Source organism: Anomaloglossus baeobatrachus, chromosome 4 (genome assembly GCF_048569485.1).
Source record: "Anomaloglossus baeobatrachus isolate aAnoBae1 chromosome 4, aAnoBae1.hap1, whole genome shotgun sequence".
NCBI classification, from domain to species: Eukaryota; Metazoa; Chordata; class Amphibia; order Anura; family Aromobatidae; genus Anomaloglossus; species Anomaloglossus baeobatrachus.
This window is the reverse complement of record NC_134356.1, coordinates 263,618,740-263,642,960: the sequence shown is the minus strand read 5'-3', so window position 1 is coordinate 263,642,960 and position 24,221 is coordinate 263,618,740. Positions and strand designations below refer to the sequence as shown.

Here is a 24,221-nt window from a genome sequence, read left to right as displayed (position 1 = left end):
CATTTGGGGCGTGGCCTAGTGGGCATCACGTGAGGGGGGTGGGCTTGGCCAAACGGTTAATCCATGCGGGGGGTGGGGCCAGTGGGCATCGCGTGCGGGGGGTGTGGCCTAGCGGGCATCGCGTGCGGGGGGGCGGGCCTGGCCAAATGGTTAATCCATGCGGGGGGCGGGGCCGAGCCGAGCGGCCAATCCGTGTGGAGGGGCGGGGCCAGGCCGAGCCCAGCAGCCAATCCGACGGTTGTCACTGTAAGGACACAATTTTGGAGCAAGACAGACAGACAGACAGACAGAATAAGGCAATTATATATATAGATTTCATGCCAAATAGTTGTGGCGCCCTGGACTAGCCAGGTCGTCATAGGTACTGCAACACAAACATCCACCCCGAGACAGGCACATCAGCCAGACACAAAATCCTTGTTGCCTCCCTTCAGGGGGCTGATGTCCACACCAGGTGGGGTGGAGCCAGGCGGTTGGGACCGAATGTACACAAAGGTGCAGGGAAAGGCAGCCACCATCAACCGTCTGGGAGAAGCCACAACAGCCGGCTGCGGGACCCGTCCATCCAGCCGTTTGGTTTACCAGAGACTTTTGCGTACATTTGTGGCTGAGTGAGTACAACCGTGCCATCCGGCACCGCGCTGCGCAGTCCAGGCGACCCTGCAACTTGCTAACCCTGCCTCCCCGTCACCTCACCGGGCCCCGGGACCACCAACCCCTACCCACGGAGGGGGAAAACGACATCCCAGCTGCTCCCTACCATCGCTCCCGGGATCCCCGTCACCAGCAGCGGTGGTGCCCAACCTCACCACAACCCGTGGGTGGCGTCACGGACCAAATCCCCAAACCAAACTATCCCCTTTCACTCACGGGCGAGGAGCGCTGCTCGAGTCCCCGGATCCGGGCCCACCGCTCGAGCCACCAAGCAGCAGCAGCGCCCCGCGGCCCGCGACATAGTCATATGTTTATTTAGAATCCAGCAGTGTGAGATCATTGCTGAAATACAATAATAATAATTTTTATTTCTATAGCGCCAACATATTCCTCAGCGCTTTACAATTACAGAGGGGACATGAACAGACAATATGAGACAATACAAAATAACAATATTCAGATACCAAGAGGAGTGAGGGCCCTGCTCATAAGCTACTGTCTCTGAGGAAATAGGGGAGGCACAAAAGGTGAATGTGGGAAAAAGTTTGTCATATATTGTCCAGCCTTCAATATAATAGGGGATTCAAAACTGGTTGCATGGACCGGTCGCCAGCCAGAATTTATACATACAGAGTGTAAAAAAGTACATACAGCAGAATGCAACCAGATGAGACAAGGGACAAGAATTGGAAGTAAATTTTATGATGGGCAGAATTGGACTAGATTAGATGAGGGAGGTGAGGTGATAGGCTAGTCTAAAAATGCGTTTATAGGGCCCACTTAAGGATGTTGGAAAATAATCAAATTGTTCTTGGTAATGTGTTCCAGAGCATAGGTGCAACTCGTGAGAAATGTTGAAGACGGAAGTGGGAGGTTCGAATTATTGAGGATCTCAGTCTTCGGTCATTCAAAACGGAGTAGAGAAGGGGTTAACGCTGCGCATCAGCCAAATGAAGGTGTAGAGATGTTGATGAATAATATCTTTTTTTATTTCATCGGTCTACGCGTTTCAAGGTCAAAACCTTGAAGAGGTTTTGACCTTGAAACGCGTAGACCGATGAAATAAAAAAAGATATTATTCATCAACATCTCTACACCTTCATTTGGCTGATGCGCGGCCTTAACCCCTTCTCTACTCCGTTTTGAATGCTCATCCACGTGCGGCTGCAGCAGACGCCATCATCTCATGCTTATCAGTGATTGTGACTAGAGTAGAGCGATGTTCGAGGTTCGCCAATTTCATGTTCGAGTGATTTTGGGGGGTGTTCGAGCTCGAGCTCGAATTCGAGCTTTTTGCTAAAAGCTCGACAGTACAAGATAGCTTCGAGAACAGTTTGATCAACAAAAACGTGGCTTTTCACAGTAAAGCTATGTGCACACGTTGCTATCTGCATGCGTCCTGCGTCCCCAGCACAATCACTCTCTCTTTCCTACTCACTGATCACGGGCGTCTCGCTGCACGGCTGTCACAAATCTGTGGCATCTTTTCCTCTTTAGAAAATGGCTGCCGCTTCATTATTCAATCAGGTATTCCGTGCTTTCCCCGCATACCGGCACCCATGATTGTTTGCAGTCAGACACGCCTCCACGATGAGTGACAGCTGTCTCACTGCAACCAATCACAGCCGCCGTTGGGCGGGTCTATATCGTGCAGTAAAATAAATAAATAATAATAATAAAAAAAAAATGCGGTTACCCCCATATTTGATACCAGCCAGGATAAAGCCACACGGCTGAAGGCTGGTATTGTAAGGATGGGGAACGCCACGGTATGGGGAGCCCGCCAGCCTAACAATATCACCCAGCAGCTGGCCCGGAATTGCCGCATCCATTAGATGTGACAGTCCCAGGACTCCACCCAGCTCATCCCGAATTGCCCTGGTGCGGTAGCAATCGGGGTAATAATGAGTTTAATCATGCCAGGTGTCTCCCCGAGACACCTTCCATGATTAAACTGTAAGTGAAAGTAAATAAACACACAGCAAAAAATCCTTTATTTGAAATAAAAGACAAAAAAACACCCTCTTTTACCAGTTTATTAATCCCCAAATACACATCCAGGTCCAACGTAATCCACACGACACTGTCAGCTCTGCTACATGAAGATGCAGCAGCACCGTAGAACACAATCGCGCTGTGTCCTCTCCATGTAGCAATGAAGTGAATCGCGCTGTCACCAGAGACTTCACTCTGCAATGCAGACGTCAAGATTACCAAATCTGCCTATCTTTATCATTAGAGGCAGTAGCTCAGTGGATAGAGCTCATGTTTAAGAAGCATAACTTTACAAGTTCTAGTCCCGATCCCGTTAAAGAATTTATTTTTTTTTTATTTTTAATTTTAAATTATAATTATTATATATTTATAATTATAATTTAATTTAATTATGCCCTGAGGGGAGGAGCCGGACATCAGCTGTGAGCAGCGGGACATACCTCTAAAATCGGAGCAGTTCACGGAATGAGGCTGCATTGCTCTCTCCTCTCTCTCTTCTCTCTCTCTCTCTCTCTCTGTCTGTCTCTCTTTCTCTCTCTTTTTCTCTTTCTCTCTCTCTTTCTCTCTCTCCCTCTTTCTCCCCTCTCTCTCTCTCTCTCTCTCTTTCTCTCTCTCTCCCTCTCTCCTCTCTCTCTCTCTTTTCCGCTCTCTCTCCCTCTCTCTCTCCCTCTCTCCTCTCTCTCTCTTTTCCGCTCTCTCTCCCTCTCTCTCTCCCTCTCTCCTCTCTCTCTCTTTTCCGCTCTCTCTCCCTTTCTCCTCTCTCTTTCTCTCTCTCCTCTCTTCTCGATCTCTTTTTCTCTCTCACTTTGTCTCAATCTTTCTCTCTTTCTCTCTCTATCTCTCTCCCTCTCTCCTCTCTCTCTTTTTCTCTCACTCTCTTTTTCTCAGTCTCTCTTTTTCTCTTTTTCCCTCTCTTTCTTTCTCTCTCTCTTCTCGCTCTCTCTTCTCTCTCCTCTCTCTCGTCTCTCTTCTCTCCTCTTCTCTCCTCTCTCCTCTCTCTCTTCTCTCCTCTCTATTTCTCTCTCTTTTCTCTCTCTCTTTTTCTCTTTCTTTCTCTCTCTTTCTCTCTCCTCTCTATCTCTTTTTCTCAGTCTATCTTTTTCTCTTTTTCCTTCTCTCTCCCTCTCTCTCTTCTCTCCTCTCTTTTTTTTTCTTTCTCTTTCTCTCTCTCTTCTCACTCTTTTCTCTATCTTCTCTCTCTCTTCTTTCTCTCTCTCTCAGACTTGGCGATGATCAGCTGATGCGGTCACCTGACGGAATCAGCACACACTATAAGTCGAGCGGTGTGGCCGGCTTTTTACCGCCTGGCCGGCTAAACTATCAGCTGATGCTGTCGGACAGGAGTCTGCACTGAAGTGTGTAGCTTTTTTTTTTTGCACTGATGCATCAGCTGATTGTATAAAAGCCGTTTATACAATCAGCTGCTGTGTCATGTGATTCAGGCCCTTGAACCTGACACATCATCTGATCGCTTTGCCTTCCAGCAAACCGATCAGATGATACTGGATCCAGATTGGACGGCGCAGGACCATTGACCCAGAATTACTGCGGAGGGGGGTTCTTTATTTCAATAAAGATGGAGTCACTAATTGTGTTGTGTTTTATTTTTAATAAAAATATTTTTCTGTGTGTTGTGTTTTTTTTTTATCTGTACTAGAAATTCATGGTGGCCATGTCTAATATTGGCGTGACACCTTGAATTTCGTGCTTAGGGCCAGTTGATAATATACAGCTAGCCCTAACCCCATTATTAACCAGCAAGCCACCCGTCACCAGGGCAGCTGGAAGAGTTGGATACAGCGCTAGAAGATGGCGCTTCTATAAAAAGCCAGAAAGATTGGGCACCCTGAGCTGTGGATAACAATCCCCAGCTGCCTAGTTGTACCTGGCTGGACACAAAAATTGGACAAAGCCCACGTCATTTTTTTTTAAATTATTTCATGAAATTCATGAAATAATTAAAAAAAAAGGGCTTCCCTATATTTTTGGTTCCCAGCCGGGTACAAATAAGCAGCTGGGGGTTGGGGCAGCCCGTAGCTGCCTGTTGTACCTGGCTAGCATACAAAAATATGGCGAAGGTCACGTCATTTTTTTGTAGTTTTTTGGCAAAAAAAATAAAAAATGCTTCCCTGTATTTTCCATTGCCAGTGAAGGTAACACCAAGCAGTGGAGGTTAGCAGCCAGTAGCTGCTTGGATTACCCTTAGCTAGCAATACAAAAAATGCAGCGGGAGCCCATATATATTTTTTTTAATTATTTATTTAAATAACTAAAAACAAAAAGGGCTTCCCTGTATTTTGATTGCTGGACATCACAGTGCTGTAAAAATAAATCTTTAAAAAAATGACGCAGCGCTCCGTGGTATTTTTGATTCTCGGCGCAGATAAAGCAGACAGCTATGGGTTGCCACCCCCATCTGCCTGGCGTTACCTTGGCTGGCAATCAAAATACAGGGAAGCCCATTAATTTTTTTTATTTAAAAAAATAGTTAAAAAAAAAATGACGTTGGGTCCCCCCATTTTTGATAGCCAGCTAGGGTAAAGCAGAAGGCTGTAGCCTGAAAACCACAGCTGGCAGCTTTACCGTGGTTGGGGATCCAATGTGGAGGTCACTCCAGGCTCTTTTTTTTTTATAAATATTTTATAAATTTTAATAATTACAAAAAAAAGTAGAGTCCCTCCCAAATTGGATCACCAGCCAAGGTAAAGCGGAAAGCTGTGGTCTGGTATTCTCAGGGTGGGAAGGTCCATAGTTATTGGTCCTTCACAGCTTAAAAATAGCAGGCTGCAGGTGCCCCAGAAGTGGCGCATCCACTAGATGCGCCAATCCTGGTGCTTCACCCCAGCTCATCCCATGCCTTGGTGCGGTGGCAAACGAGGTAATAAATGGGGTTGATACTAGCTGTAAGGTCATTTGACATCACGCCCAGCAGTTTGTGATGTTATGGTGTCTATCAGATACCCGACATCAAAAACTGTCAGTACTGACAAAAAAAAATGTATTTGAAAAAACACTCCCCAAAACATTCCCTCTTTCACGAATATATTGTAAGAAAAAAAATTAGGAGGCAGACAGTAGTGGCCGCCTGCAGGAGACCGGGAATACAACCAGTGGAACCGTAAGGGACCGGGACAGGGTAGTGGCCCGCCGGATTCGAACCAGGGAGCCAACTGGATACTGGAGCACCAGGCAGGGTACTCAGACCCCGAACTAGGTTAGAAGCCACCACCATAGTCAAATTAACTAATTGCGGTCTGGACCTCAGGGGTTCATTCCCACCTAAGTCCCGATTGAAGGCAACAGCCCAACCATTCCGGATGAGTGCCACCGCCAAAGGTCAGAGATCCAAAGGGCTAGCATCTGCGGGCAAATGGGCTCATATGACAGATACACGTCGGGGAGCGGACTACTGGTGCCTAGGCACAGGAGTCAAGATTCACATACAGAGGTGCAGGAGAAAGGTGAACATTACCAACCGAATCTGCGAAAAACTGCAGCCGGCTGCGGGCCCCGTTCATCACTCCGTTTGGTTTACCAGCGACTCCATTGTCTTGTGTCAGAGTGAGTACACCAGTGCCATCCGGCACCGTGCCGCGCTGCACCGCAACACTACACCCTGCACCCGGGCCCCGGCCCACCGGACTCCGGGGCCAACATCCCCTACCCACGGAGGGGTCAACACCTAGCTGCGCTACTACACCGCTCCCGGGGGCCCCCACACCTTCACCGCAGCGGTGGTGTCTACAATCACCACAACATGTGGGTGGCATCACGAACTATCACTTCAAACCAAACACCCAAATCCCCGTGTGTAGTGCCCACTCCCTTGCAGAGCGACATGACCCCCAGGTCCGTGAGAGGCTTGAGCCACCACCTGCAGCACGAGCACGGATCCGAGCGGCTCGGCGGTCGCAGCCGAGCCCGGGGGGCGGTACACATCGACTCTTCTGACATCTGCGAACAGGATTGAGCGAGTCCACTTTCCACTGGAAGTGCGCCTTGAAGTCCCCATCAGCGGTGTCCCGCTGAAAAATGTGAGAATCTGCCATCTTTGCCGTGAAGAGTTCCCGCCCGAGCCGTCTTCCCTGAGCAGAAAGGGCGTGAAAGCGAAGCCCCGCCCCCTGAGAGCAGAGCAATAAGCTTGAGAAGTGCTCGGAAAAGACCATGGGGGGCGGGTGAGGACTGTTTGCCATGTCATCGTATGGATAAAGGGCAGGGACGCCAGGAACCCGCCACCCGTCTTGTTCCTGGAACCCGATCATACAGCATGTCTGCCCCGTTCGAGAGGCCCGAATTCCCGGAGTCCACGCCAGGAACATCGGCGTGGGTGGAGGCCCAGACGACCCTCATGTGCTGCTGGCTGCAGGTCCAGGTGAGGTACCTGATGGAGCAATGGGTGGCCGAGATGGGGGAGATAGCCGTGGCCGTGCAGGCACGCGAGATGTGGGGGAATTTGGAGGAGAGGGCGAGCGCCCCACGCCCCTATGTCCTTGAGGGACTGGCCGCTGCGGCTGAGGGACCCGGTCTGCCCCCAATTCTCCTGTCACCCCCCTCCGCTGCCCGTATCGGTCGCTGCCACTTCCCCGCTTGGTCTGCCACCCCCGACACCGGCAGCAGAGCCCGTCCCAGTTTCCCAGAAGGACCAGCCCGTAGAAGCAGCCCGCGGGCGACCGTATGCACGGCCCGCACCCGTCCTGCTTCCGTGGAAGGATCGTTCCCGGAGGAAGCCCGTTCCTGAGGAGGCCCCACTACTCCAGGAAGCAACCGCACCTGAAGAAGTCCCGGCCCCGGCAGTCCGCCCGGCCAAGACGGAGGTGCCAGATACCCAGCGGCCCACCCGGCAGGTAAAGTTGGTAGCTCCCCACACCCAAGCCTCGGCTGAGGCGGTGCAGGGTTGTCGCTGCAGGGCAGCACCCCAGGCCACGACACAGTGGGGTTCCCAAAAGAAGGTGCCGATCGTAGTTGGTACGGGGGAACTCCGGCTGGGCCCGACCCGCGCACCTGAGGGGCTCGTAGACATCCCGTATTGGGAGCAGCAGCAGAGCCAGCTGGGCCGGGAAATTGAGGCCCGGGAGAAGAGAAAGGCCGAGGTCCTGGCCCGCACGATTAAAGAAAAAGAAACGTGCGGTGTGCCACCTTCCTTGTGCGAGGCCCGAGGTACGAGGGCCAGGTCCGACGCTTTGACCCCGACAGAGGGTGGGGATTCCTGTTTCAGCCCGGCTTGGAGAAAGAGGTGTTTGTGTCCCGTCGGGACGTGTACCCCCACTTGCCTATGGGCCACCCGGACAGTGATCTGATCCCTGGAGAGTTGGTCACCTACACCCGCCACTATGGGGAGAGGGGCTGGTTTGCCTGAGCGTGCAAAGAAGGGCACGGCATGAAGGCCCGAGGCGCTCCCAGACCCCTCCCCCACTGTACAGCCCGGGAGTCACCGTGGAAGAGGAGTACGGAGTGAAGGATGAAGAGTAAGGTAGCGGATCCCCGTTGCCACAAGGACAGTCCCCGTTGGGACCCCACTGCAAGTCCCCGTTGGGACCTAAGTTTATGGTAGCGGACCAGCTACTGAAGTGCCCGTCCCTGTTGGGACTCTTGTTGCCCCCTTTTGTCCCACATGAGAAATCATGAACATGGCTGAGAACTAGCAAGCCACCCAACAATTTTTGGGCTTGTAAATAGTGCCCTTATTGCCCTTCCCGTAACTGCCGGTCTCCAGAGAGGCTGGTTGGAGGGAGGACCCGCAGCAGAGCAGGTTTCGGGTCCGGTCACCACAGGAACCGGTGACCATCCTCCGGGTCAGGGGTCCCCTGGACGTGGGGCCTCTGAGTGACTGAAGGGTGCGAAACACCGTACCCATTCCCGCTTGGGTTGCCTGGCCAAGTTCCTGATCCGGACTGGGGAAAAGGGGTGCTGCCCACTTCTTAGGGGCAGCATCAAGGCTAGATTGCTTGGGTGGGAAAGCGGAAGGACATGGACCCGTTATTATTAAAGTTGTTTGCAACGGTTAAAGTGATGTGCCTCCCGTAAGGGAAGAAAAAGAAAGCCTACATATTCTTGACTATGTAAATATGTTATTATAAATGTATATGTGTTTCTTATCTTTTTGCAGTTTACAACAAAAATAAACCGGTGATGGATGGGCAGCCCGTGGACGGTCTGCATTAAACCAAGGGGGAATGTGACGCCCTGAACTATCCAGGTCGTCCCAGGTAGACACAACAACACTACACACCCGCTTCCCAGTTAGATAACAGCAGTCAAACTAAATGCCTTGTCACCACCCTCCAGGTTTGATGTCCACACCAGGGGGGGTGGAGCCAGGCGGTTGGAGGCGGGAAAACAGGGGAGTTGAAGTCTAGCTCGGGCTCGGGAAGAGTCAAGTTCAAGTCCAGAAGCAGACCTGTGCTCAGGTCTGCCAAAGACTACTCCAGTGGCTGGGTTGGAGCCCAGTCACCATTGGCAAGGAGGCAGATGGTAGTGGCCGACTGCAGGAGACCGGGAATACGACCGGTGGAACCGTAAGGGACCGGGACAGGGTAGTGGCCCGCCGGAACCAAACCGGGGAGCCAACTGGATACCGAAGCACCAGGCAGGGTACTCAGACCCCGAACTAGGCTAGAAGCCACCACCATAGTCAAATTAACTGATTGCGGTCTGGACCTCAGGGGTTCATTCCCACCTAAGTCCCGATTGAAGGCAACAGCCCAACCATTCCGGATAAGTGCCACCGCCAAGGGCCAGAGATCCAAAGGGCCAGTGTCTGCGGGCAAACGGGCTCCTACGACAGATACACGTCGGAGACCGGACTACCGGTGCCTAGGCACAGGAGTCAAGATTCACACACAGAGGTACAGGAGAAAGGCGGACATTACCTACCTAATCTGGGAAAAGCTGCAGACGGCTGCAGGCCCCGTACATCACTCCGTTTGGTTTACTCCAGTGTCTTGTGTCAGAGTGAATACACCAGTGCCATCCGGCACCGCGTCGCGCTGCACCGCAACACTTCACCCTGCACCTGGGCCCCGGCCCACCGGACCCCGGGACCAACATCCTCTAGGAGGGGTCAACACCTAGCTGCACTACTACACCACTCCCGGTGGCACCCACACCTTCACCGCAGCGATGGTGTCTACAATCACCATTACCCGTGGGTGGCGTCACGAACTATCACTTCAAACCAAACACCTAAATCCCCGCGTGTAGCGCCCACTTCCTTGCAGAGCGACGTGTCCCCCGGGTCCGTGAGAGGCTCGAGCCACCACCCGCAGTACGAGCACGGATCCAAGCGGCTCGGTGGTCGCAGCCGAGCCCCCGGGGCGGTACACAGACCCTCCATGTGAGGAGTGTGGGTGCAATGAATCTGCACCCACTCTCCCTGGGTCCACAGCAGCAGAGTCCATGTCGTAACTGTTGCTACCAAAGCTGCAATGCCCTGCTCATGAGGTAAGGGCATGCCTAATAAGGAGAAATATTGGTATTTGCTGATATTATTGCTATTCCACCTACTATATATTGGGGATAGGATCTTGGAAATGGAATATTCCTTTAAGTCCAGTTATCCTGCTGCATGAATACTAAACAACAGAGCTCGCTATTTAGACATGTTTTCTTGTGGCGTATAATGGACTCTCATGTTTGGTAGTCGTTCAGCAGGGCAACTATAAAATCAAATACCTCCATTTGGAAATGTAGTATAGCTCTCTTGATTAACTACCTTACCTCATGAGCAGGGTATTGCAGTAGCTTACAGATGCATGGTTACCACCACTCACTGTGTCTGAACACAGGAAGGTGAGCTGACAGCCGCTCTGTGCATGCGGCAGCGTCTATTGTGACGGAGGGAGCCGCGGGGGATCAACGCTGCACAGGTACCGTGGGACACCGAGGAACACTGGTGGGGTTATAGGCGGTGACCTGGCAGGGCCTGGGGAGGAGTTTTCTGTCGCATGTGTCATGGCACATACGACAAATCAGAGGAGTAGGGTGAATGCGGCCTGCGCGCTGCTGTGCGCGAGGCCATCTTGGATTTCCGTACTGCAAAAAAACTGAAGGAGGGAAAATACATAAATTTACCCAGGATCCATAACTTCAACCTACATGAGGTGGTCACATGTTCACTCCAGTGCCATTTTCTACTGCTTTTCACAGCGTAGAGCGCTCTGGTGATTTTCCTGTGCTTCTACACTTCATATCAGTCTTTTCTGTCATTATAATGGCAGAAACACATCATGTCCCACTCTCCTGCATTTTGTAATTTTGCACCCTTTGGTGCCTTTCATGTGGCACTAAGGGGTGCTTAGCCTTGTATTTAGCCAAAAAAAAAAATAAATTTTAAAAAAAAATGACGTAGGGTTCTCCCTATTTTTGATAGCCAGCTAGGGTAAAGCAGATAGCTGCAGCCTGCATACCACAGCTGGCAGCTTCACCTTGGCTGGTAATCCAAAACCGAGGGCACCCCACGCTGTTATTTTAAATTAAATAAATAATTAAAAAAAAACACGTGGGGGTCCCCCAAAATTGGATCACCAGCCAAGGTAAAGCGGGCAGCTCGGGTCTGATATTCTCACACTAGGGAGGTCCATGGTTATTGGACTCTCCCCAGCCTAAAAATAGCAGGCCGCAGCCACCCCAGAAGTGGCGCATCCATTAGATGCGCCAATCCTGATGCTTCGCACCAGCTCATCCCGTGCCCTGGTGCGGTTGCAAACGGGGTAATATATGGGGTTAATACCAGATGTGTAATGTCATCTGGCATCAAGCCCTGGGGTTCATGAGGTCAGGCGTCTATCAGATACCCGACATCCCAACCCAGTCAGTAATAAAAAAAAATAGACGACAAACACATTTTTATTTCAAAAAACACTCCCCAAAACATTCCCTCTTTCACCAATTTATTAGAAAGAAAAACAAATCCAGGTCTGCTGTAATTCAAGGGGTTCCCATGACGATCCATACCATAGTCACTGTCCCAGTCAATGAAGAACAGAATTTTCCCCATTGGCTGGGAAAGCGATGCAATAACCTGAGCTAACATCAATAGGTCAGCCCAGGTCACTGCAGGGCATGACAAGTGCTGCTGTCAGGAGCGAGGTACAGTTAGGTCCAGAAATATTTGGACAGTGACACAATTTTCGCGAGTTGGGCTCTGCATGCCACCACATTGGATTTGAAATGAAACCTCTACAACAGAATTCCAGTGCAGATTGTAACGTTTAATTTGAAGGTTTGAACAAAAATATCTGATAGAAATTGTAGGAATTGTACACATTTCTTTACAAACACTCCACATTTTAGGAGGTCAAAAGTAATTGGACAAATAAACCAAACCCAAACAAAATATTTTTATTTTCAATATTTTCTTGCGAATCCTTTGGAGGCAATCACTGCCTTAAGTCTGGAACCCATGGACATCACCAAACGCTGGGTTTCCTCCTTCTTAATGCTTTTCCAGGCCTTTACAGCCGCAGCCTTCAGGTCTTGCTTGTTTGTGGGTCTTTCCGTCTTAAGTCTGGATTTGAGCAGTGAAATGCATGCTCAATTGGGTTAAGATCTGGTGATTGACTTGGCCATTGCAGAATGTTCCACTTTTTTGCACTCATGAACTCCTGGGTAGCTTTGGCTGTATGCTTGGGGTCATTGTCCATCTGTACTATGAAGCGCCGTCCGATCAACTTTGCGGCATTTGGCTGAATCTGGGCTGAAAGTATATCCCTGTACACTTCAGAATTCATCCGGCTACTCTTGTCTGCTGTTATGTCATCAATAAACACAAGTGACCCAGTGCCATTGAAAGCCATGCATGCCCATGCCATCACGTTGCCTCCATCATGTTTTACAGAGGATGTGGTGTGCCTTGGATCATGTGCCGTTCCCTTTCTTCTTCAAACTTTTTTCTTCCCATCATTCTGGTACAGGTTGATCTTTGTCTCATCTGTCCATAGAATACTTTTCCAGAACTGAGCTGGCTTCATGAGGTGTTTTTCAGCAAATTTAACTCTGGCCTGTCTATTTTTGGAATTGATGAATGGTTTGCATCTAGATGTGAACCCTTTGCATTTACTTTCATGGAGTCTTCTCTTTACTGTTGACTTAGAGACAGATACACCTACTTCACTGAGAGTGTTCTGGACTTCACTTGATGTTGTGAACGGGTTCTTCTTCACCAAAGAAAGTATGCGGCGATCATCCACCACTGTTGTCATCCGTGGACGCCCAGGCCTTTTTGAGTTCCCAAGCTCACCAGTCAATTCCTTTTTTCTCAGAATGTACCCGACTGTTGATTTTGCTACTCCAGGCATGTCTGCTATCTCTCTGATGGATTTTTTCTTTTTTTTCAGCCTCAGGATGTTCTGCTTCACCTCAATTGAGAGTTCCTTAGACCGCATGTTGTCTGGTCACAGCAACAGCTTCCAAATGCAAAACCACACACCTGTAATCAACCCCAGACCTTTTAACTACTTTATTGATTACAGGTTAACGAGGGAGACGCCTTCAGAGTTAATTGCAGCCCTTAGAGTCCCTTGTCCAATTACTTTTGGTCCCTTGAAAAAGAGGAGGGTATGCATTACAGAGCTATGATTCCTAAACCCTTTCTCCGATTTGGATGTGAAAACTCTCATATTGCAGCTGGGAGTGTGCACTTTCAGCTTATATTATATATATAATTGTATTTCTGAACATGTTTTTGTAAACAGCTAAAATAACAAAACTTGTGTCACTGTCCAAATATTTCTGGACCTAACTGTACATTACCTGCGGTGACAATCTCCTGCACTGCTGATAGCAGAGCTGTCCCTGACTTCAATGACCGCCGCCTTCACAGCCAAGTATCGCGGGAGCCTGTGACGTCACCGCTAGTCACAGTCTCGGGTTGGCAGCGAGAGGAGGAGATGTGACAAGCTGTGGCCATGGAGGACAGTGACATCGCTGAGGTCGGGAGGGCGGGACTTCATCACCGCAGGTAAGCCGAGCAGGGTAATGTGTGCGGAGTACGAGGTGGGTGGAGCCAAGTGGGGTAATGTGTGCGAAGTGCGAGGTGGGTAGAGCCAAGCAGGGTAATGTGTGCGGGCAGCGGAGTGCGAGGTGGGTGGAGCCAAGCGGGGTAATGTGTGCGGAGTGTGAGGTGGGTGGAGCCAAGCAGGGTAATGTGTGCGGAGTGTGGGGTGGGTGGAGCCTAGCGGGGTAATGTGTGCGGAGTACGAGGTGGGTGGAGCCAAGTGGGGTAATGTGTGCGGAGTGCGAGGGGGGTGGAGCCAAGCGGGGTAATGTGTGCGGAGTGCGAGGTGGGTGGAGCCAAGCGGGGTAATGTGTGCGGAGTGCGAGGTGGGTGGAGCCGAGCGGGGCCATGTGTGCGGAGTGCGAGGTGGGTGGAGCCAAGCGGGGTAATGTGTGCGGAGAGCGAGGTGGGTGGAGCTAAGCAGGGTAATGTGTGCGGAGTGCGAGGTGGGTGGAGCCAGGCGGGGCCATGTGTGCGGAGTGCGAGGTGGGTGGAGCCAAGCGGGGTAATGTGTGCGGAGTGTGAGGTGGGTGGAGCTAAGCGGGGTAATGTGTGCAGGCGGCGGAGTGCGAAGTTGGTGGAGCCTAGCGGGGCCAGTGTGCAGGCGGCGGAGTGTGAGGTGAGTGGAGCCTAGCGGGGCCATGTGGCGCTGAGGACGTCAGTGCCGGGGACTGCATGGCTGGGGACAGGTGAGTGTGTGTGTACATGCCGAGTGCAGGAGGTGGCGGAGCCGAGCGGGTAAGTGTCGGCTCCCTGCACACGTTACCAGGATAAATATCGGGTTACCAAGCAAAGCACTTTGCTTGGATACCCGATATTTACATTGGTTACCAGCTTACCGCAGGCTGCCAGCAATGGCTCCCTGCACACTGTAGCTGTAAAAACCCCTGCTTTTGGTGATCGAACCGTTCTCAAACGTAATTCGAACTGTTGAGCTTTTAGCAAAAAGCTCGAGTTCGATCTCGAGCACCCCCCAAAATCACTTGAACATGAAATTGGCGAACCTCGAACATCGCTCATCTCTAGTAAGGAGATGTTTGTCGCTCTCGCGGTGTCACACACAGCGATGTGTGATGCCGCATTAACGACGAACAACATCATACTGGTGGCAGCAGTGATATTAAGGAAATTAACGACGTGTCAAGGATCACTGTTTTGGACAGATTTTGCGATCGTTGATCGTCGCTCATTAGTGTTACACGCTGCGATGTCGCTACCGGCGCCGGATGTGCGTCACTAACGACGTGATCCCAACGATATATCGGTAGCGATGTTGCAGCGTGTAAAGTACCCCTTACAAGTGATGTTTTCTTACAAGTGCTGCTTTCTTAAAAGTGCTGCTTTCTTACAAGTGCTGCTCTCTTACAAGTGTTGCTTGCTGATAAAGTTTACAAATGCCAGTAAATGAAAGATATTAAACATAAACATACAGTATATTACCTGGTAAGTGACCATTTTTTTTCACAAGGAGTTTGATCGTGGCGCCATTATCAATCTGGAATATTTTGAAAAAGTTCAAGAATAATTACAAATTCCAAAGCAGTAATGTTCAAATACTGTGACTTTTGGTTGTCCTGTTTTCCCATATAACTGGAGTTTGCTTAGCACTTGCAAGCTAAGATCGGCTTTATAGGATATTATTACGAGTCCACACCATATATTTTTGTTAAAAGTGACTCACTCAAAATAGGAACTGATACTGTAATTTTATTTATACTTTATAGAGACTTCTGGACTACGTCAGCCACATGGATGGAGGGGCAGGGTGCAATCACCACTTCATTCAAAATCCTCCTCACAGTGGCTTTGTAATAAGCTTGGCACCTTATTTTGGTGGTCACTGAGGGCTCCAGTAAATAAAGAGGATCATTACTAAATTTGTCATGTTGAACTGGATCCAATATGTAATGAGTAATGAGTAAAAGGCTTTTTTTGTTAATATCGCTTCCCTGTTGCAGTGATATTAGCGTTCAAAGTGTTTGGCAGCTAAACAATTCTTTTTTCCAAGTGGACATTGCCAGAGAGACTTTACTGGGAGTTTGTACTTCTTAAAGTACACCAATCACCAGGATTTTTTTTATGTACCCTAAAGCCAGTGCTATACTGGCACTATCAGGCTGATTCTCTACATACCTGTAGTTGTCAGCTCAGATGTTTAGGTTTTGAAATCCAAGAAAGTAAAATTCATAAAATCATCAGCTTCTTGAGTGACAGCAGCTGAGGATCAGATAATAGCAGGGGGGGGGGGGTATTTATAGTTATCCCCTCCCCCTGTTAGAATTAGCATAAATATTATACAATTGATTTAATTTTTCACTAGCAGGACCTGTGTGATGTCATACCCATGTGACCAGAAGGGACAGGTCCTCAGTCAACAAAGCTGATACCAGAAAGCAACATTTTTATGTTTACTTTACTTTCCTGGCTTTTAAAACTTAAACATCTGCGCTGACCACTAAAGGTATGAATAGAGTCAGCATGATAGTGCCAGTATAGCACTGGCTTTAGGTTATATACGAAAATCCAGGTGATTGGTTCCCTTTAATCTTTCTGATACTGACCAATCATAAGCCGGGGGGAGAAAGAAGAACACATTTGGTGGGATGGCTTTTACACTCTTTAATCAAATAGTGTTAACCAAGTACCCTATGTTATTTACACGTACTACTACACTGCCTTGCAATTGTATTCACCCCCCTTGGCGTTTTACCTATTTTGTTACACTACAACTTGTGTTTAAATATTTTTCTAATCCGCTTTGTGTGTGATACATCAGCACTAAATAGTCTAAGTTGGGGAAGTGAAGTGAGAAAAATATAGTCAAAAATTACATTTATGGGATAAAATTTACCTTCAGAAGTCATATGCTTAGTGAGTGGAAGTCCACCTGTGTGCAATCTAAAGGCCCAGTCACACACAACGACTTACCAGCGATCCCGAAAACGATGCGACCTGATAGGGATCGCAGGTAAGTCGCTGGGAGGTCGCTGGTGAGATGTCACACAGTCAGATCTTACCAGCGATGCAGGAACAATACAGGTGGCAGTAGCGACCTGTATAACGATCTCAGCAGTCACTGGGACCCTGTCACACAGTGTCAAACACAGCGATGTGTCCTGCACAGCAGGACGTCGCCTTTGAAGAAAATGACCTGGACCATTCAGCAACGACTAACAATCTCACAGCAGGGGCCTGATCGCTGGTAGGTGTCACACATAACGAGATCGCTAACGGGATTGCTACTGCGTCACCAAAATGGTGACTCGGCTGCGATCTCGCTAGCGATCTCGTTATGTGTGACAGTACCTTACATGGCATGACGGGCATTAATCAGATAGGCAGCACAGAGACCAACAGTAACCCTGAAGGAGCTGCAGAGTTCCCAAGCAGAGGCTGTAGTATCTGTCCATACAACCACAATAAGCCGTAAACTCCATAGAGCTGGCTTTAATGTAAGAGTGGCTAGAAATAGCGATCACTTACAGCCAAAAATTGGAAGGCTCATTTTGAGTTTGCCAAAAGACTTGTGGGAGACTCGCCAAATGTTTGGAGGAAGGTGCTGTGCAAAGATGAGACCAAAATTGAGCTTTTTGGTCACCGAAGTAAACGCTAGGTCTGGCGCCAAAACAACATGGGTCATCACCTCTAAAACACCAGTAAATCATGGTGGTGACAGAATCATGCTATGGGGATGTTTCAGCAGCAGGTACAGGGAAAATGGTCCTAGTCAAGAGGAAGATGGATGGTACAAAATAGAAGGATATTCTTGAGCAAAACCTGTTTCTGTCAGCGATTTGAGACTGAGACGGAGGTTCACCTACCAATAAGACAATGACCCAAAGCATACTGCTAAAGCAACACTTGAGTGGTTTAAGGGGAAATGTGTAAATGTATTGGAGTGGCCTAGTCAAAGCCCTGACCTTAATCCAATTGAGAATCTGTGGTCAGACTTGAAGATTGCTTTTTACTGGAGGAAAACATCTAACTTGAAGTGTTGGAGCAGTTTTGCCTTGAGGAATGGGCAAAAATCCCAGTGGCAAGATGTAGAAAGCTCATAAAGACTTATCCAAAATGACTTGCAGCTGTAATTGTCGCAAAAGGAGGCTCTACAAAGTGCTGACTTTAGGGGGATGAATAGTTATGCACACTGACTTTTTCAGTTATTTTATCCTATTTGTAGCTTGCTTTGCAATAAAAAGAAAACCACATGATCACAGTTGTAGACTTGTTTTTACATGAATTGATTCAAACCTTCCAAAAACAGGGAAATTCCAGGTTGTTAGGTAGCAAAACACAAAAAATGCCAATGGGATGAATAATATTGCAAGGCACTGTATGCACTTTACTTTATTATAGGATAAATGCTAATTTTGTGCTTTTCGTTTGGGTTTTGTCTGTGAAATGGCCACTGTGTGAACATGCTCCTATTGCACGTATACCAACTTATGTTCTGGCTCATTTTTTTCGCAGTACAAATGGCGGTGTGTGGTCCCTCCCTCTGAGATAGGCACTTCAGTTTCCTTTGGACAGGTTGCTGTAGTTGGAGCACTGTTCTTCTTTGCCCTTAGGCTATGTGCGCATGTGTGCGCTCTGCACCGCACACAAAAGGTCCGCTTCAGAGCGCAGCTGAAAAGCTCTGTTCTGAAGCGCCTGGTGCCTGCAGAATTTGTGCACTCTGCATGCTGCCTCTCCCTATAGACAGCATGCAAAGCGCACAAAAGAAGTGACATGTCACTTCTTAGAACGCATGCTTCGGGCAGCAGCCGAATCACTGCGTTCTAATACGCCACGTGCGCAAGTCTCATGCACAATCTTCATAGATTGTGCTGGGGACACAGGACGCATGCAGTTACGCTGCGGTGCAGAACGCAGCGTAACTGCATGCAATACGCACACATGCGCACATAGCCTTATTCACATTGATGTCACTCACGCAAGGTAAGGTTTTAATACTAGCGTGAGATGGCTTTTACACTCTTTAATCAAACAGTGTTAACCAAGTACCCTTTGTTATTTAAATGTACTACTATTATTTACTTATTTAGTTTATTATAGGGTATATGCTCATTTTGTGTTTTTCTTGGGTTAGGTTAGTGTGAGACATGTATTATCAAACAGTCAGTTATCACTGAATACTGATGATGTGCTGAAGAACATCAGACCTAAATGAGATTAACAGACACCTTTAAAGCGGGCTTTACACGCTACGACATCGCTAATGCGGAGTCGTTGGGGTCACGGAATTCGTGACGCACATCCGGCCGCATTAGCGATGCCGTTGCGTGTGACATCGATTAGCGATTTTGCATCGTTGCAAAACAGTGAAAAATCGCTAATCGGCGACACGGGGGTCCATTCCCAATTATCGTTACTTCAGCAGTAACGAGGTTGTTCCTCGTTCCTGCGGCATCACACATCGCTGCGTGTGACGCCGCAGGAGCGAGGAACGTCTCCCTACCTGCCTCCCGGCCGCTATGCGGAAGGAAGGAGGTGGGCGGGATGTTACGTCCCGCTCATCTCCGCCCCTCCGCTGCGATTGGGCGGCGGTTCAGTGACGTCGCTGTGACGCCGCACGGACCGCCCCCTTAGAAAGGAGGCGGTTCGCCGGTCACAGCGACGTCGCCGGACAGGTAAGTATGTGTGACGGCTCTGGGCGATGTTGTGCGGCACGGGCAGCGATATGCCCGTGTCGCGCAACAGATGGGGGCGGGTACGCACACTAGCGATATCGGGACCGATATCGCAGTGTGTAAAGTAGCCTTTAGTTCTAATATTTGACAGTCCATGTGGGGGAGGGGCTGTGCTGCAAAGTATAGTCTCATTAAAAATAATTCTAGTAGCTCTCCTCTCATAGTGCTGCAAGTTCTTCTAACCATAAGCGTGGATGCAAAAGCGAGAGGAAAAAGAACATAGCCCATTACAGTGTACCGCCACCACGTCAGCGGCCGAGCCGCTCGGATCCGGAGCCGCGGTGGCTCAAGGGGTCTCCGGACCCGGGAGGTCCGCGCGGACACTCGAATTAAAAGAAGAGGGGGGGTATGTACATGGGTTTTGGAAAGTTTGTGACGCCACCCACAGTGTGTGGTAATGTAGGAGACCACCGCTGCTGTTGGGGAGGGAGCCCGGTGGCGATCGTCTGCCAGCAAGATGTTTAACCCCTCCATGGGTATGGGGTTTGTGCCCCGGGGCCCGTTGGGATGTTGGTGATGGGGGTGCCGTTGGGTAGAGGAAAAGGGCTTTTCAGTGTACTCACTCAGTCCAGGAATAATTACACCGACAGGTTATAAACCAGAATTCTGAGCACCACTGCAGCTTAGAGGGAGCACGCTGGGATCCGTGCCCTTGGTGTTGCTGTTAGCGTGTGGCCTTTTCCGTGGCACCTTCTCACTAGTTGGATCCTCAAGCTTGAAACTTTTCGGGTCCCGCTCACCCGTATGGCTAACGGAGTGAGCTTGCTCTCAGGGTTCACACGTAGGATTTCTTTGGACTGTATTTGGGAAAGTCCTATCCCATCGGTGCGCTAGTACCCCAATTTTGGACCGGGTTGGGGATGAATCTTGAAGTCTTCACCCCCGTCGGGTAATTTACCAGGACACGTGAAGCTACTTCCCGGCCTAGGCCCTGTCCAGTGATGGATCAAGGCAACCCGGCTGCCCTCCTCGGCAGTCTGTGCCCCTTGATGCGATCCCCTGCGACTGGGGTTTCAGCTCCTATCAGGCCCAGACCAACGTCTGCCACCTAGTAGTCTCCAGGAGCCCTGCTCCGGCCCAGTGACCTTTCTCTCTCTCAGAGAGTCACTTTGTCACCTCCTTCTCCTTCCACTCCTGTTTCACTTCTCTCACCTTCCCCTACCAACCCCCCATCTGGACGGCCCTATTCCCTTCAGGCCCCCCAATGGTGTGTCTGGTGGGTTTGGTGCAAAGTGTTCCTAGGATTTTGATTGGCTAAGCTGGTAGCAACACCAAAGGACCAGGATCCGTAACCAAGGAGGAGTGGATACTGTGCAGAAGGGCAGGTTGCACAATACCCTATGACGACCTGATAGGCCAGGGCATCACAATAGCTTAGAACAGGCTATGGGTGAGACCTAGTAACTGTTTGCTTTCCTCACTGCAGAGGGATTACATGTGTTAGATCACAGCAGAGCAGCACTTTACAGCACTATATAACTTTCTAAGGAAATACATTTCTTAAGGTGGTATTGACATAAATTTCTGACCTGATGTCGGTACCAATCCATCCAATCCACACAGGCAAAGAAATCAAACCACAGTTATTTGTAATTAAGTTATGTGTAATAATGAGAAATAACACAAGGAAAAAGTATTGAATATGCTTATTGAAATTTAATACTTCATGCAAAAACCTCTGTTGGTAATGACAGCTTCAAGATGCCTCTTGTATGGAGAAACTAGTTGCATGCATTGCTCAGGTGTGATTTTGATCCATTCTTCTACACAAACACTTTTCAAATCCTGAAGTTTCCGTGGACTCCTACTATGAGCTTAAAGGCCCTGTCACACACAGAGATAAATCTGCGGCAGATCTGTGGTTGCTGTGAAATTGTGGACAAAAAGTGCCAGGTTTGTGGCTGTGTACAAATGGAACAATATGTCCATGATTTCACTGCAACCACAGATCTGCCAAAGATTTATCTCTGTGTGTGACGGGGCCTTTAGTTCCTTCCACAAATTTTCTATTGGATTCAGGCTATATTACTGACTGGGCCATTGTAGCAGCTTTACTTTCTTTTTCTGAAACCAACTGAGAATTTCCTTGGCTGTTTGTATGGCATCATTGTCTTGCTAAAATATCCACCCTCATTTCAACTTCATCATTCTGGTTGATGGCAGCAGATTTTTTTTTTTTTATAAAGAATGCATCTGTCCATTCATTCTTCCTTCAATATGAAGCGCCAATAATATCAGGCCTGGCTACGGTTACCTAGATTGAACTCCGGAGCTCTCACCTGAGCTCCGGAGTTAAGCCTGGACTGAACTCAGGGTTTGTAGTACTAAACCGCGAACGCTGACTGATTCCACAGCGATTGCGGTTCAGTTCAGGACAGCTGCGGATAGGCCGGGCAGAACTCTGGAGCTCTCACTTAAGCTCTGGAGTTCAGCCCGGCCTGTCCGCACCTGTGACATGAACTGAATCGCCATGGAATCCGTAGGTGCTCGCGGTTCAGTCCTGAGTTCAGTCAAGGCTGCACTCCGGAGCTCAGATGGCTGCAGCCAGGCCTGGTATTACTGGCGGTTCCTTTGGTAGCCAGTCCAATTCTGATGGTGTGTATTATGGCATCCAAAGTGTTCAATTTTGGTCTCATTTGACCAGACCGTGTACTTCTCAGTATTTCACAGGCTTGTCTAAATGTTGAGCAAACTTTAAAACATGCTTTTTGTTCAGCAATGGAGTCTTTTGTGGTGAGCATGTATACAGGCCATGGAAGTTGAGTGATTTACTTATTATTTTCTTTAAAACAATTGCACCTGTTGATGCCAAGTCTTTCTGTAGCTCTCCACAGGTGGTACTTAGCTCTTGAATAACTCTTCTGATAATTTGTTTCACTCCTGTCTGAAATTTTGGGAGCAGAACCTAGGCAAGGCCAGTTTATGGTGAAATGATGCCCTTACAACTTCCAGATTATGACACCTACAGTGCTTACTAAAACCTTTAGTAGTTAAGAATTCTTCTGTAACCAATGCCATCAGTATGATTTGCAACAATAAGGTTGTGAAGGTCTCGAGATTGCTCACTGGTTTTACCCATCATCACGTTTCTTGTGTGCCACCTTGATAAAGAGAAACTTTTTTATTGGCCATCATTTGAACCAGCTGATATAATTTTTCACTAAATGGCAGGATTACTTTATAATTAATGATATATTTCAGCTGCTGTCATGACTTTCCATGGCTTTTTATACCTCTTTTTCTTCATGTGTCTAATACTTTTTCCCTGTGTTATTTCTCATTATAATTTATTACAAATAACTAAATTTATGGACATCTATGGTTTGATTTCTTTGCCTGTATGGATTGGATGGGTTGTTACCGACAGCTAGGTAGAATTTCATGTCAATAGCACATTTGGAAATATATTTAATTAGAAAATTAGTGACTTGTTCATTACTTATTTCACCTGCTGTATGTGCTTTAGCTATACTAACCTGTGTTTGGTTCTGACAATAAAACTCATGCCAATTTGAGGAAAATTATTTTAATAGTGTTTGTAACGAGACTCAATTCTGCAGCACTGCCCATCCCCCCCCATACTGATTTCCAGAGATGAGAGCTGAAAGCTGTCAGTTATTCACACTCAGCTCTGATGTGCTTCAGCACATGTCATCAGTCTGCAGTGAAGAGAACTCACACTGAGCCTGTTCGAAACTACTGTGGATATGTGTTCTTCTTTCCCAAGTGTGTTACTGGCTGTTTTTGATTAGTCAGTGTGAAGATCTGAGGCTGTGGGTTGTATTAATAACCTAGGCAGGTTAATGATGGAAGTATTTTTATTCTTCCGTCCATGGTCTTACAGCAACTCCTGCTAGATGGCCAAAACAAGGTGCCCCCAGTCCACAAGATCCCATACCAGGACTGGTAGTTCCACTGCCCCTGTACCAAGCGATACCCACTGTCTCCCAACTTTTGGTTGGCCCATGGCATTATCTGCCACCGGTATGGTCTGCAGTCACAGCCTATGCTCCTCCAGACAACAGATACCATGATTGTAGCATGTGTATCCTGCTCCAGCAGGCAGCAACCTCCATCCCGTCATCAGAGTTCTAAATACATCTATCCCCACCCCTTACGTTCGAGCCTGGCCGCCGGAACAAGACCTCAATGCTAACTGTGCATTGGAAGTATTTTCCTGAGGCTGAGCCCCTCACCTAGGACTGCTTGTGAGACCTCCTGTGACGACTGCTTCACTGGATCTACTATCACCATCCACATAATGAGACTAGTGGCTGGAAGAACAATGGTTTAACTGAGGCCCCTGTGACATTAACGAGAGTAAAGGAATGATTGCTTTACTCTAATTACCAATCTTGAGTTCGACCATCTATCCACATAAGATCCAGCTGGCATGTCTGCCTCATGGCTCCGAGGTATGGATGAGCAAAGTATGTACAGTCATATGAAAAAGTTTGGGCACCCCTATTAATGTTAACCTTTTTTCTTTATAACAATTTGCGTTTTTGCAACAGTTATTTCAGTTTTATATATCTAATAACTGATGGACTGAGTAATATTTCTGGATTGAAATGAGGTTTGTTGTACTAACAGAAAACGTGCAATCCGCATTTAAACAAAATTTGACCGGTGCAAAAGTATGGGCACCTCAACATAAAAGTGACATTAATATTTTGTAGATCCTCCTTTTGCAAAAATAACAGCCTCTAGTCGCTTCCTGTAGCTTTTAATGAGTTCCTGGATCCTGGATGAAGGTATATTTGACCATTCCTGTTTACAAAACAATTCCAGTTCAGTTAAGTTTGATGGTCGCCGAGCATGGACAGCACGCTTCAAATCATCCCACAGATGTTCAATGATATTCAAGTCTGGGGACTGGGATGGCCATT

At 48.4% G+C, this 24,221-nt stretch overlaps 1 protein-coding gene across 3 annotated transcripts in view; it reads right to left on the bottom strand.

Annotated features, from left to right (window-relative positions):
- The window catches only part of PLXNC1 (plexin C1), a 346,034-nt gene that overhangs the window by 26,546 nt on the left and 295,267 nt on the right, over nt 1–24,221 (bottom strand). For all 3 annotated transcript variants that reach the window (XM_075344806.1, XM_075344807.1, XM_075344808.1), the window contains one exon: nt 15,083–15,137. In XM_075344806.1, the coding sequence (XP_075200921.1) occupies nt 15,083–15,137 (55 nt within the window). The remainder of the gene's footprint in view (nt 1–15,082; nt 15,138–24,221) is intronic.